Source organism: Cyprinodon tularosa, unplaced genomic scaffold (genome assembly GCF_016077235.1).
Source record: "Cyprinodon tularosa strain WSP-4 unplaced genomic scaffold, ASM1607723v1 ctg59, whole genome shotgun sequence".
NCBI classification, from domain to species: Eukaryota; Metazoa; Chordata; class Actinopteri; order Cyprinodontiformes; family Cyprinodontidae; genus Cyprinodon; species Cyprinodon tularosa.
In genome coordinates this window covers 1487474-1500561 of record NW_024039329.1, presented here as the reverse complement: position 1 = coordinate 1500561, position 13088 = coordinate 1487474, and the positions used below count along the sequence as shown (strand labels likewise).

General features: G+C 35.8%; 1 protein-coding gene across 1 annotated transcript in view; it reads left to right on the top strand.

Moving 5' to 3' along the window:
* Positions 1–13088, top strand: part of kiaa1549lb (KIAA1549-like b) — a 92347-nt gene that overhangs the window by 68857 nt on the left and 10402 nt on the right. Inside the window, exons 9-16 of the mRNA XM_038306760.1 lie at positions 43–194; positions 606–777; positions 1236–1399; positions 2892–2927; positions 4354–4544; positions 7692–7822; positions 8674–8798; positions 11482–11714. Coding sequence (XP_038162688.1) covers positions 43–194; positions 606–777; positions 1236–1399; positions 2892–2927; positions 4354–4544; positions 7692–7822; positions 8674–8798; positions 11482–11714 — 1204 coding nt within the window. The remainder of the gene's footprint in view (positions 1–42; positions 195–605; positions 778–1235; positions 1400–2891; positions 2928–4353; positions 4545–7691; positions 7823–8673; positions 8799–11481; positions 11715–13088) is intronic.

Genomic DNA, 13088 nt, shown 5'->3' with positions numbered 1-13088 from the left:
CATCGCCACTATTAAGTCTCTGTCTTGTGACTGAACTTGCAGTGATCCAGGATGTCGATAGTGTCAGCCTGGACGGACAGTACCAAAGCTTTGCCAGTCTAATGGAGCAGCGCTTGGCGGAGCTGTTTGTGTTGGCGGGGCAGCAGGGCACCCGATTTAGACGAGCCACAACTGTTGGCAGCTTCACCGTCCAGGTACAAAAACAGCAGAATTAGAGAACATCTGCTTATTTTATATCTTTAATGTTTTATCAAACTGCCGTTGCATATTAATGATCAGTCAGTGAAATCAAATTGTTTATGCCAGCTTCTTTCTAATTTTATAAATATTTAATTCCAAGTGCAGTCTGATGAACACTTTGGCAACACTTGGAATGATTGCTTGTGGTCAGTCCCTCATAATTAGGGAGCCTCTCAGCTCATTTGCTAATTGTCTATCAAAACAATCCAAATATGTTTCACTAAACTAGTGCTTTCAGCAGTTCAGAGTGGCTTTTTAACCAGAATGACGCAAAAATGTAATTAATTACTTAACCCACAGCATTCAGCACTATTTTTGAGGGTGATATGGCTAATAACAGGACATGTCTTGATGTCTTCAACTAGATGGTGAGCATCCGCAGAGTGTCCGGGATAAAGAATCCAGCAGAGATGACCTACTACGTCCAGCACAATGGCATTCCTCTGTCAGGCACTTCATCTGCCAAAGTCTTGAACACAGTAGACTCTCAGACCATGGCACTCACCTTAGGCTACTTTGTCCAGGTGCAAGCCGAGCGTAAGCACCTAATTTTTTTCCTCATGTTTGACTAGAAATACATTTTTTCTTCCAAACTCTCACAGAAAGGCAAATGAAAACAATTATTCGAATTGAAAAACAAGAGCTGGTGTAGGGGTGATGAGCTTTTTTAATCTCTCTGAAATGCTCCCATTGGGACAGTAGGTATTTTGGCTGCAGATCTGCAAACTTCCAACAGGGAAACAGAAGGGAGAAAGGCTTAGCACCAGCACCTCTCTTATTGATCATTTCCTACAGTAGCTGAATTCTGTATGTCACACTTGGCACAATGTAACTCGTCTTGGGTGACTTACATTCTACATGTTTTAATGTACTGCATTTAATTTTTTCTCACATCTGTACCGTTGTATTATCTTTGCAGTTGATTCACTTGTGAACCAACTGTTTTTATTGTTTTCCATGAAGAAATGGTAAAACCCATCTTCCTGTTTTTTCAGCTGTGGTCAAGAACCCTCCTAATAACCTTTGGATAATCGCTGCAGTGTTGGCTCCAATCTCAGTGGTAACGCTCGTTATTATCATCATCACAGCTGTGCTGTGCAGGAGGAACAAGAATGACTTTAAAGCTGATGCAATTGGTAATCTCAACCCAAGAGCCAAGGTAATTTTACCTCTATTTATCAGTTTATAACAGCTTTAGTGATGTAATGAGTGATGTCAATTGTAATGCTTACTAAATGGTCTAATTTAGCTTTTATTGGTTTGATAGAATCTTTAGCTGAATGATAATTGCTGTTGTTTGCAGCAACTGAATGGTTACAGTACAATACAAGATTTTATGTTGGGTTTCAGTGAAGCGTTGATGTGGGGCAGACAACAAACTGTACTGAAGATTTATTGGAGCTTGAGTCTTGGTTGTACAAAGAACCCCTCTGCACAGACTAAGGCACAAACAGCATCCTGAAGAGGAGGCCATGATCACACAGTGCATGCATGTTAATGCAATAGTTAATATGAAAAAAAAAATATTATTGTTATTGGTAGAGTTGTTAGAGGAGTCTCATTGGTCACACAGAAAGTAGGTAGTGGAGACTGTTAGGTTTGTCAGTGAAGGCTCAGAACAAAGGACCCAGAATTCAAAGCAAACAAACAGGCATACTTCTTAAAAGTGTTTATTAAGAGATGTCGGATCTGCAATTCTGCAGCTAGGGCGTAATGTGGAGGAGGACGAATCGCTAACCTGGTCTTAGAGCTCGGTCCGTGTCCAGGGAAGTAGTGGAATCCAGCTGAATGGCTGTGAATAGCATGCACCACTGCCCAGAGAGATCCAGGAGCCAAAGCCTTGAACACTGCAGAACTGGATGACGAGCAGATCCAAGCAGACAAAGAAAAGCTAGGCTTTCTGAAAGACAGAGCCAAAGCTAGTGTCAAAGAGGTTCACAGGAGTCCAGGCCACAAGATCCAAAGAGGTACTGAAAGGAAATCCAGGTCGAAGTCAGGAGGCAGAATCCAGCAGGAGTCAGAAGACAGGTCAGGCAAACAGATCTGAACAGCCTCAAATGTCCGAAGACAAAATGGGTCAGGATCAGGCAATCAGAACACAAACATTTACGCCAGAGGACTCTCACCAAAGGCTCGAATAATCTGGCACAGATGACTAGAAGCAAGCAGTTTAAATTAGAGCAGGTGACACAGATGGACAGTGCTGAGAAAATGGGGGGAGGTAGACAGGTGAGTGGAATGAACCATTAAGCCAGTCATCAGTGCCAAGATCATGACAAAGACCTCAGACTCTTCTTTGTAGATAAGAAACATAACATAATCTCTGCCGTCGGTACATCTTTATCCAAGCTGGTGTGCTGCTTCAAATGTAACTTCAACACTGGATTGAATTGTCAGCAGCCTTGTCCTTATTTTCTTCTTTCATTATGATTCTTAACTAGCTCTCAATCTCAAGAACAAATATTTTTTAAACATGCTTAAAATACAGTCTATAATGCAGAAATCCTTCATTACAGCACTGAATGAGTTTTTTTGTTGCACATTATCTAAACTCTGCTATTTTCTGTGCTGTTTGGGAAAGAATCTTAGATTATCTAAAGGACAAACTAACCTCATTTGCACTTTTTAAAAGTATTCCTCTATGTTTTCAGATGGCATATCGGAGGGATGTGAGCTATTATCACCAGGTATCCAGTTCTTTATATGTCTTCTCTTTTGTAATCTGTCTTGATTTCCAATGTTCTTCCAGCCATTGGATTTGAATGCGATTTTGAGCAGAGAACACTACATTTTTTAACAAAACTAACTAGTCTGTTCCTCTAGTTATAGCTCTCTGAATAGCAGGATTTTAAATTATGCCTTTTACAAAGAGGTTATAATATAGCATTATTAGAATAGAATAGAATAGAATAGAATAGAATAGAATAGAATAGAATAGAATAGAATAGAACAAATACCATTATTATCCCACAATGGGGAAATTCTGGTGTTTACAGTAGCAAAAAGATTATAGGAAAATTGTCGCACAATGTGGACCTTAGAAAAATGTATGAGAATAACATAATAGTGAAGAGTTAAAAGATAAACAATAGAATACTGTACTGTAAAATGTTTTAACAATATATAAAATTCTGCACCTGGATAATACATAACCATTATACACCATTATACACCCCTCATCACTTGAGCTATAGATTAATTTATAAGACAGAGTGCAAAAAAGTAGAAACTAATGAAGCATTCAGGTTCTGCCCACAGAGCAGTTACCTCACACATATAAAGATCCTGCTATCTCAATTTGTAAAAAAAAAAAAAAAGGGAGCTGTTAAAATTATTTTTATTGAATATTAAAAACATTAAACCTCCTTACAGACCACACATTCTTCTTTATGTTCTACCAATATTTGTCGATAAGTAAAGAAAAAGCAAAGATAAATTCTTAAATGCAGAGAGATGGTGACTCCTAAAATGTTAAACAAGAACCTCACACTATGTCCTCTCCAACCCTTTCATCCTACTTGTTAGTGCATTTTCCTGCTAGACTAGCTAGAGCAGCACTTTGAATAAAACCCTGAGTGTGGGTGTGAGTGTGTGTGGATGCTAAAAAAGATCACCCTTCAGGGTAGTAGAACACATAGATTTTTCAGTTTGCTCCAGCTGCTATCAGGCCAGAATGTGTGTCAGATAATTTATGAATCTGTAACCCAGTAGTTGTGAAATTTTCAGTCTAAATTGGTCTTAGTAGTTGTCTATTCAGGCACACTTGATTGTTGATTATCTTGTATCTTGCTTAACCTAATCACAGAAACAGCCTTTTACTTGACAACTGCTTTTTGGAGTTTTACCTCTATTTATCCGTTTAACCAGAAACAGAAAGAAAATGAGGAGCCACAGAACAATTGCTCTGCATTAACTTAAATGCATCAGAGTTTTCCTTTTTTAAAACTTTTAAAAGTGCTGTTTGCAGCTATGCTTAGATGCTTATCTATGCATGTACTGCTGGAGAAGCTGGACTAATTTTTCTTTTAATCTTTTGTAGTCAAATACATTTTTAGAGTAACAGGAAAACTCATGAACACTCATCTTTCATTCTCCATTCTTTCTTTACATCAGCCAGTCCAGGGATTCGACTATGCCAAGCAGCACCTGGGCCAGCAGGGAGGAGATGAGGAGACACTGCCTGTCAGTCAGGATACTTTAGTGATGTCCCTTCAAATTCGGGACACATCGCTGTCACTAGAAAAGGCGCTGCATCAAGACGGGACGGCCAACAAGAAAAATCTCACAGCTGAAAAACATAAAAGGTAAGATACTCCCGATTTTCATTTTGTTTATGTTGGTAACCTTATTAGGTGTTATTTTTTTCTGTTTCTTTGTTTTTTCAAAACTGTGCCCAAGCTGTAATGTTGAATTTTGTATCTACAAATTTGTTTTTATCAACATACAAGAAAAGGTGAAGAAATTACCAATATGGTAGAAAAAAAAGCAATTTAGCTTTTTGTTTTTGGATTATTTCCGAGCAGTTATTATATTGAAAGTATTGCTGAAGCAGTCATTGTTAGAGCTCAAGGTTTTGCTACAGTATGGTAAGGTTTTTTACCTTTAAAGTTTTGTCTCATTTTCCATAGCAAAGAATCCCTTGAAAACAAACATGTATTTAATGTAATATGATACAATTATAATGCACATTGCTTTAAAATAGTTTAGACTTCTAAACCTTATATCATTGGATGTAGAGGCCAGAATTTAGTGTCAGATATATAATAATGAATCCTGTTAATGATTCAAACAATCAATATACTCTGCAGCTTACCAAGTGTAGAGCCAAGGGGATGACCGGCTGCTACTTGATCAGCAGCTGCTTTAATGTTCATAAAACATTAAAAGTGTTGGGCAATCAAAAGCATTTATGCTACTTAATATTTAAGCAAATAACCTTTGGTTTGTCAAGTATTACCCTGTTCATAGTATTAGCAAAATAGATGGAGTGATTCAAGCACAAGTGATCTCAAACAGCAAAATCTTCAAACAGTATATCACAACAATATAAATATACAAATATTAAAATAAAAATATACAACTTTTTCCACAGAAGCAAGTTAATCAGTTTTTATTCAGCAACTCTTTACCTAGGCTAGTACAATTCAACTTTAACTGCTATTTAAAATGTGACGAAAAGAGTGACAAAATACTAATGAAATATTTACGTTAAAAGTAGAAAGGGAAAACAAACAAAAAAAAGTCTGAAAAACTTTGACAGTAAGATTGTTTGATATCACAGTTTAAGAGTAACTAAGCTAACATTGACCTTTTTTTTTGCAAATGAACAGTAAGAACTGGGCATATTGGTGCTACTTTAATGTGTATTTGTGTTTTTTCTTTTTTTTTTCACATTGAATATTAGTGATTCCCTAAGTGGTAAAACAGCTCAGTTGAGTTTTTGCAACAGTAGATGCTGGTACAGGCTTTCATCATCAAAGACCAGTATTCAATATATATACAACTCACTCAGACACAAGCTCCATACATAGTTAGTCATCCTGTACTCAGCTGCCTCAGCAGCACTGTCTTTGGACATTGCTAAGTTTGTACTTTCAAGCAAAGAGGTCCACAAAGCCTCCATAAACTTCCAGTGGCAGGTTTAGAAAAATATGTCCATGATGTTATGAGCAGCACCCTTTATAATTCTGTTTTGATCAGTCTTGTGAATGGTCAAAAATTAGTCAAGAACTATTTAATTGATGGAGGGAAACTTAAAAAGATACTTCAGTGGTGCACTGCTGACAGATAGACAGAGGGATGTGTGGGAACACATCTGGGTCACTGCTGGCTAACGATAACGTTTATAGCAGGTTAACTCATTTTAAGTTTCCCAAAACCCAGTTAGTAACTTAAATTTTTACTATTTACATAAAAACAAATTCTAGTAAGGTATTATCTAATGAAAAACAACAAACGAAACAAGCACAGAGCTTCGGTTCAGCTGAGCTTTTAGCTTGATTTGAAATCCTGGCTCTGTTTGGTATTTGGTCCAGTGCTTTCCTGCAGATGCATTGAAAGAAAGATCAAACACAGATTGTATTTGTCGCTGCATACTGTGTTCAATGATTGCACAGAAAACAGATCCAAGTTTGAAGAATGAAATCCAGCCAGCAACTTGGTCATTAACTTACATTGATTTGTTAAGTGGAAAGTTTTGTTTGTCAGTTGGCGACATCACAAGGATCCCTGCTGTAATGCAGCAACAGCTGGGATTAGACTGTGAATATTATTCATTCCTTTCTTTAACTGTTTATTTATTTACTAAATTCCATGTATGTATTTAAAATTTCCTTGTACTCATCTTCTGAGATATGATATATATATATATATATATATATATATATATATATATATATATATATATATATTTATAGTATATATATATATATACAGTATATATATATACTGTATATATATATATATATATATATATATATATATATATATATATATATACAGTATATATATATATATATATATATATATATATATATATATATATATATATATATATATATATATATATATATATACAGTATATATATATAAAATGACACCCCTCACCAATATTAAAAACTGTCTGTCTTATATGATATTAAAAACTAATTAAATTAAATATTAAAAACTGTCTTATATGATGAAACATGCGGTTTATGCACACACACATACATACCACAACTGTTTCCTTTTTTTCATATTTCCTTTTTTTTTTTTCATATTTCCAATAAAGGTATAATGTTCAACTAATGTTGATATGATGTGTGCGCTGGAAACAGTAGTGAACCTCCTTGCTTTTCTAAACAAACTTTGCCAATAAAGCTTATTCCAATTGAGAATTTGTGAAGACTTATGGCTTACTTAGGACACAAATGCATGTTGTTGAAAAAACACTTAAAGCATGTTTAACTTTACGACATGTGAATACCTGTAGTTTGAAAAAATGTAGAACTTGTGCAATTTTGCGTCATTTTGCATCAAAAGATTCACAATTTGTTTTAATTTCCTTAGGCTAAAAAATAAAACAATGCTGCTTACACATGAATGCTCTGTTTTTGTATTTCCTAATAGCACACCACAGCTGTTATATTTTTCATTTATAAAAAAAATATGACAAAGCATTTTGAAATTTGTAACATTACATATCATTTCAACCATGCGATATCAAAAACAACATGCAAGTTGTATAACACAGTTACACAACTTCACTGTCTAAGTGATATCATTAGCGGTAAGGAAAATAATTTTGTCATCAATTTTGTTTGTTTCAACAAAAATTAATTTATGGATACAAGCTTTTGAGGAGTAGAGGGAAAAGGTGAGGTTATAAAAGGGAAGGGATGACATAACCTGGCTACCAGCCCAGCTTCCTGAGAGCTCACCGCCTTTCCTGTTGCTATGGTTACTTGCAGTAAGTTGCCAAGTGAAGATGGTTCCGTCATCAGCGACGAATCAGAGAGGGTGCATTCTAAGAGGGGCCTGACGGTGCCCAAAGTCAAAGCGCAGCAAAAACTGACAAAGGAGGAGACCCACAGGAGGGACGGTGAGAGTCACAGATAGATGAAAATACAAATGGTTCTTTCTACCATTAAATGCACACATATACACACTCATACATATATATCCCTTTTTGTACAAAGGGATTTGCATTGTTTAAGGTTTTCCACCACACAATGGGTCATTTAAAAAGAACGTTCCTGCACTGCAGTTTTTCCGTAGTCATAAAGGTAGCCTCCCAGGTGGTACATGAATATGCATAAGACAGACACTTTGCTGAGACGATACGGTGTATTAAGCTGCTGGGTACTTTGACAAACCACCGTCAGCATATACACACACACATACTGTACACATGTTCTTAGACTCAACATCAAAAGTTCAGAAAGACCTCGTTAAGCCTCACAACATGTGTTCCACTAAATTCAGTGGTATTTTTAATAATGGCATTTTATGTCCCCTCTTCTGAGGCTAAATGCTGTTAATGTGTTGGGCGCAAGTCATATCCTGTTCCCTTTATTCTACTTGTAGATTTGATCCAAACTGTTAGATTCTGTCTTTCTTATGGCTAGATCTGAATAATTTATCAGCTGAGTTAAGTAAAACTGGAACTGAATCTTATTTCGTCTGATGTTGGATAAAGAATAAAAGTGCTGTGTCAGTTTCTTTCATTTATCAAACAGATGCATTGCCACAACACTGGAAGCCAAGGCTGTCCTTGTGATCTATTGTCTCTGTCAACAGCTTCATTTACTGAGACAGAATACTTTTATGTAACACAATCCAGAAACCAGTGGCTGACAGGGTTTCTGTAGGAATCCTGCTTTGATTGATACCCTAATGATTATTGGTATTTTTTTTGTCTCTTTGATCGTGAACTTCTTCTCTGTTCTTCAGACCAATACGACACATCTTCTGGTTCCCTGCAGCTCATTTCCATAAAGCCACTTACAGCACAGACAAACTGCTCCCACCCTGCATTATCCGATCGCAGCCAGGACTCAGTCATTGTCAATGGAGAGGTGAGGTAACCTCACGCATTTAAACAGAAGTTAATGTCCAATGGGCATGATTAATATTTGCAGGTACAATGCTTTAAAACCCTTTTAGCCAATCTAAAGATTTATTTTAACATCACATTTTAAAAGTTTCAGTCATCAACAGTGTTAGTTTGAGAAAAGTATAACTAAATTCAAAACAAAAAGCATTTTCAGTTCATTTTTATTTCATTTATCAATAGCAAAGAATAATTAATCATAATTAATCACTTATATGGCCCTTTGTGAAAACTAATTGCTTAAATTGAATGTTATTTCCAAAGTCTATATTTCAACATAAACAGTCTCAACCAGGTCTGATTACTGTCACACTTATAGAGGCAAGAAACCACTAAGCCAGCATCAAGTAGGCTAAAACATCGCACACAGCAACACTTAATGCCACCATCTAAAATGATTGAAAAAGATGAGAAGGTAAATAATGAGTTTTTCAATCTGGGTAGGTTTACAATGCCATTGGTTAGTTTTTTTCTTTATTTAACTACTACTTGTAGATGATAATTTATCTTCCTAAACACATTTAAATATGATTAATATGTTCTTTAACACTAAAAATATTTTAGTGACAATTCACCACCGTTATATGCAGAGATGTATACGTCCGTTTATGCTGACACCCATGTATGCATTTTGAACCCAAAGTAAAGGACAGAATTGTCAGAGCCTTTGATATTTCATTACTATCACTTTGATTTTTTTGTTGGTTTGTTTGCTTGTTTTTTGCGATTCTGGAAGAAGGACTTTGTGATTTTCTTTCATTGGAACACTTTGGGCCTTATGTTCAAAAGTTCCAGATAGGGGTGCTAAATTGTGTGTAACTTTTTTTTTGTATGCAATAAGTAGGGGTGTTGTGGGTACAAAGACTACTGCTCCAATGGTAAGGCATGGAGACCTGTTAGGTTCATCATAATGAGGGGTTTGCATGTTCCACAGGCAGTTTGAAAATGGCTGCAAAAGAAAAGATAAGGTTTAATAATGGCGTTGATAATAATAATTATTAAAAACATAACAATGATAATACTAATATTTACAGTGCACCTTACATAGGTCGTAAAAAATAAAGCAATGAAAATAACAAAAGTTTAAGTTAGAAATAAAAAATAGAAAATGCCATTCCTCCCGAACAGAGGAGTCAGATATACAGCAGATTCGACTATGAAGATCTGGATTTTCACCATCTACTGCAGAATGAGGGAGACCCATAATATTTTAATACAACATAACTTTGAGCAGAAACCACTAAAGACCATTGAGGGAGAAATAAGTCACTGTTGGGCAAGTAAGAGAATAAGAGATGTGTAATTTCACCCCATCTATCTTTACAAGCTCTTTTGATATTCCATTGTTTTTTATAAACATGCTACTGTACATTAGTTCAGTCACTTTTTTCATTTTAGTTTAATTGTGTGAAGATTATTTGACATCCCGCTGTATGAATTTGTGCTGGCCCGTGTAGGTTGTTTTTCTTTATTAATATTTCTTTATTATATTTACATGCATAAAGAATCTTAACCTGTCTCCGCCAGATGGATTTGCTCCGTATATCCATCTGGAAACCTTCGGTTGAAGTAATTTTGGGAAGGGGCGAAAATACTGGTTAGCTGATTGGCCTATGTTGGTGATAGATGGGCCAAATAAACCAATCAGATCAACAAAGCATATGACGTACTAACAGCCAGGCTACTCTTGCCGAAACCATCTTTTCCTCTGAGAAAAGCCTCCAGAGCAGTCTTTTGCTCTTCTTCCAGTGAAGAAATACTCTGTAATTCCGATAAAACTTGCTCGATAGCCACGCTAACGCTAGTTTCATCAGCTGAAGCCGCCATGTTCTTTAGACTGAACTGTCGCTCTTCTCGTTGCGTCACACCTCAACCCGCCTCAAAGCCAACGCTGATTGGACATTCGTTTGGTGAACGGCTCCAAATTTTCTTCTACGGAGAGTCTCCAGACTGATTAGCGAGTGAAATCTTGAAAGCTCGCGAGATCAGGATGGTCTCACGAGGCTAAAAGAATCTATCTCCATCCTCTGGACTTGTACCAATGCCTCCTTTAAGGCCAAATTACCGTAAAAAGGTTTTGCATGTCAGTTTGCACCTCACTTTAAAAAAGATGCAAAAAATACAGCCACAGTTGAGTTAAAGATTTAGAAAACCGCTTTATACGTGGTAAATGTTTACATTTCCAGTTCCTCCATCCATTAATTTGCAGTTCGTTTATTATAATATGTTTGGCATATGAATGAAGGTACACAGGGGAAAAAACACTTTGCACACTCTGTCAGCTGGATTGCAGATGCAAATCATTTTGCGCCTTCTTTAAAGATCCGCTCTGCGCTTACAAACACATCTAGACATGCTTTAGGATACTCAAACCTTCTGAAGATCAGGCCTTTTATGTTGAGTTTGTATTTTTATAGCTATATAGTTATTATTGTACATGTCGGAAAAAAAAGGTAGATACTTTATTGTCTGTCTGAAAACATATTAACCCATGAATCTTTGTTTAACAAGAAAACAAAGAATATGTACTTTAATGATTTAGTTTAATCATATTTACATAAAATCTGAGAAAGCAAAATGAGCATTATGAGTATTCTGTTTTTATCATCTTGTCTTTAGTTGCATTCATTGATATCTTCACTCTTTAGGTTAACTTGGCACTGAAGCAGAAATCGGACATCGAGCACTACAGAAACAAGCTGAGGCTAAAAGCTAAGAAGAAAGGTTATTATGATTTCCCATCTACTAATGGTAGCAGTAGCAGAGGTCGAGCCTTGGTGCAGAAAAAGTGGTACGACTATGAAAAAGAATCTGGTGAAGATGGCAGACCCCTGGAGCCAGACGATGAGCAAGGGTCCACATTTGTTAAGGCTCATGGAAGGTAAGGGCTGAGTTATTTTAATTGTGTTAACAGATATTAAGGCTCAAGAAAGTTTAAGAAAGACTTTAAGTTTAATAATCTACAAGAAAACTTCTTCACAAATGTAAACAGGTGTCTGGAATACATGAGTGTTGTATTGTAACCCTGTACAAATGAACATTTAATTATACGCCATAGGAAAACAAAACAAATTATGCTTGTAAAGTTTTTGCTGTTCCTATCTCAAAGATGATTTTGTCACAACAGATTTGATAGTAGCAGTTACGACTACACCCTCCCACGCTGCCATGTTTATTTTGTTTCAGAAGTGGGCTGGGCAGCTCTTACTTTCATCACGCTTACAATCCATGTATTGCCTTACTGCAATATGATTACCCAATCCATTTAAGGTCAGTCAGTTCAAGCAGAAACAGTTCATTTTGGATTCTAGTGTGCTTGTGAACACTAGAATCCATGCACTCTAGAAATAAACAAATATCGAGAGAATTCCTTTTGTATAGATGTCAGGGATCACTGCAAAAATGATATAGAAATCGGTAAAAATGTCTTAAATTAAGTGTATTAATTATTGATTTGAGTAGGTGTATAAGATGATTTGCCAATGGAGTGAGGATTTTTTTACTTTTAAAATAAGATAATTAGATGATATGCACTTAAAATAAGACAATGCAATTATTTTTTTCGCATTTTAAATGTAAATTTTCTTGTTCCATTGGCAAAGCCTCACTTACTTCCTCAATTCAAGAAACAATGCAATCATTTTAAGAAAAAATAGTAGTTTTAAATACAAATTCATCTAAGTTTATTAAACTTCTTATACTAAAGATGACTGTATTAGAATCTGCCAAACAAGCTTTTATTTGTGTGGACCGTTCTTTTTTTCATCTGCATAAGGGGATTACCACCCTTGCCAGATCTCCAATGGGTTTCCGAAATGGAACTATGACATACTGGGGCCATGCTTTGGTTCATTCAGTCAAGGTTATTGAAGTATTAACACTATTGACTTAGAGGGATGAAAGCAGATGTACACCAAACATTTTAGATCTCTATTTGTAAATATTGAAAACCATGTGCATATTACTACCGCTTTCCAACTGTGCACTCCTTTGTGTTGGTCTTTAACAGAAAATCTAAACAAAATACACTCAGAGTGAATATTTTCCATGACACTGTTGTTCAGCTTCATCGGATTGATGTCTGTTTTTTTGCTGATGATTGCTAAGCAAAAACTGAAACCTTCAGCATGCACTAAGCCATTTGTATGTCTAGACGAAAATAACTTATATGATAAAAATATTTAAAAGCTGAACCCTGATTAGGATCAGGTTAAAAAAAAAGTTAAGCTGGGTCGTTAGATGCAAGTGGATTTTA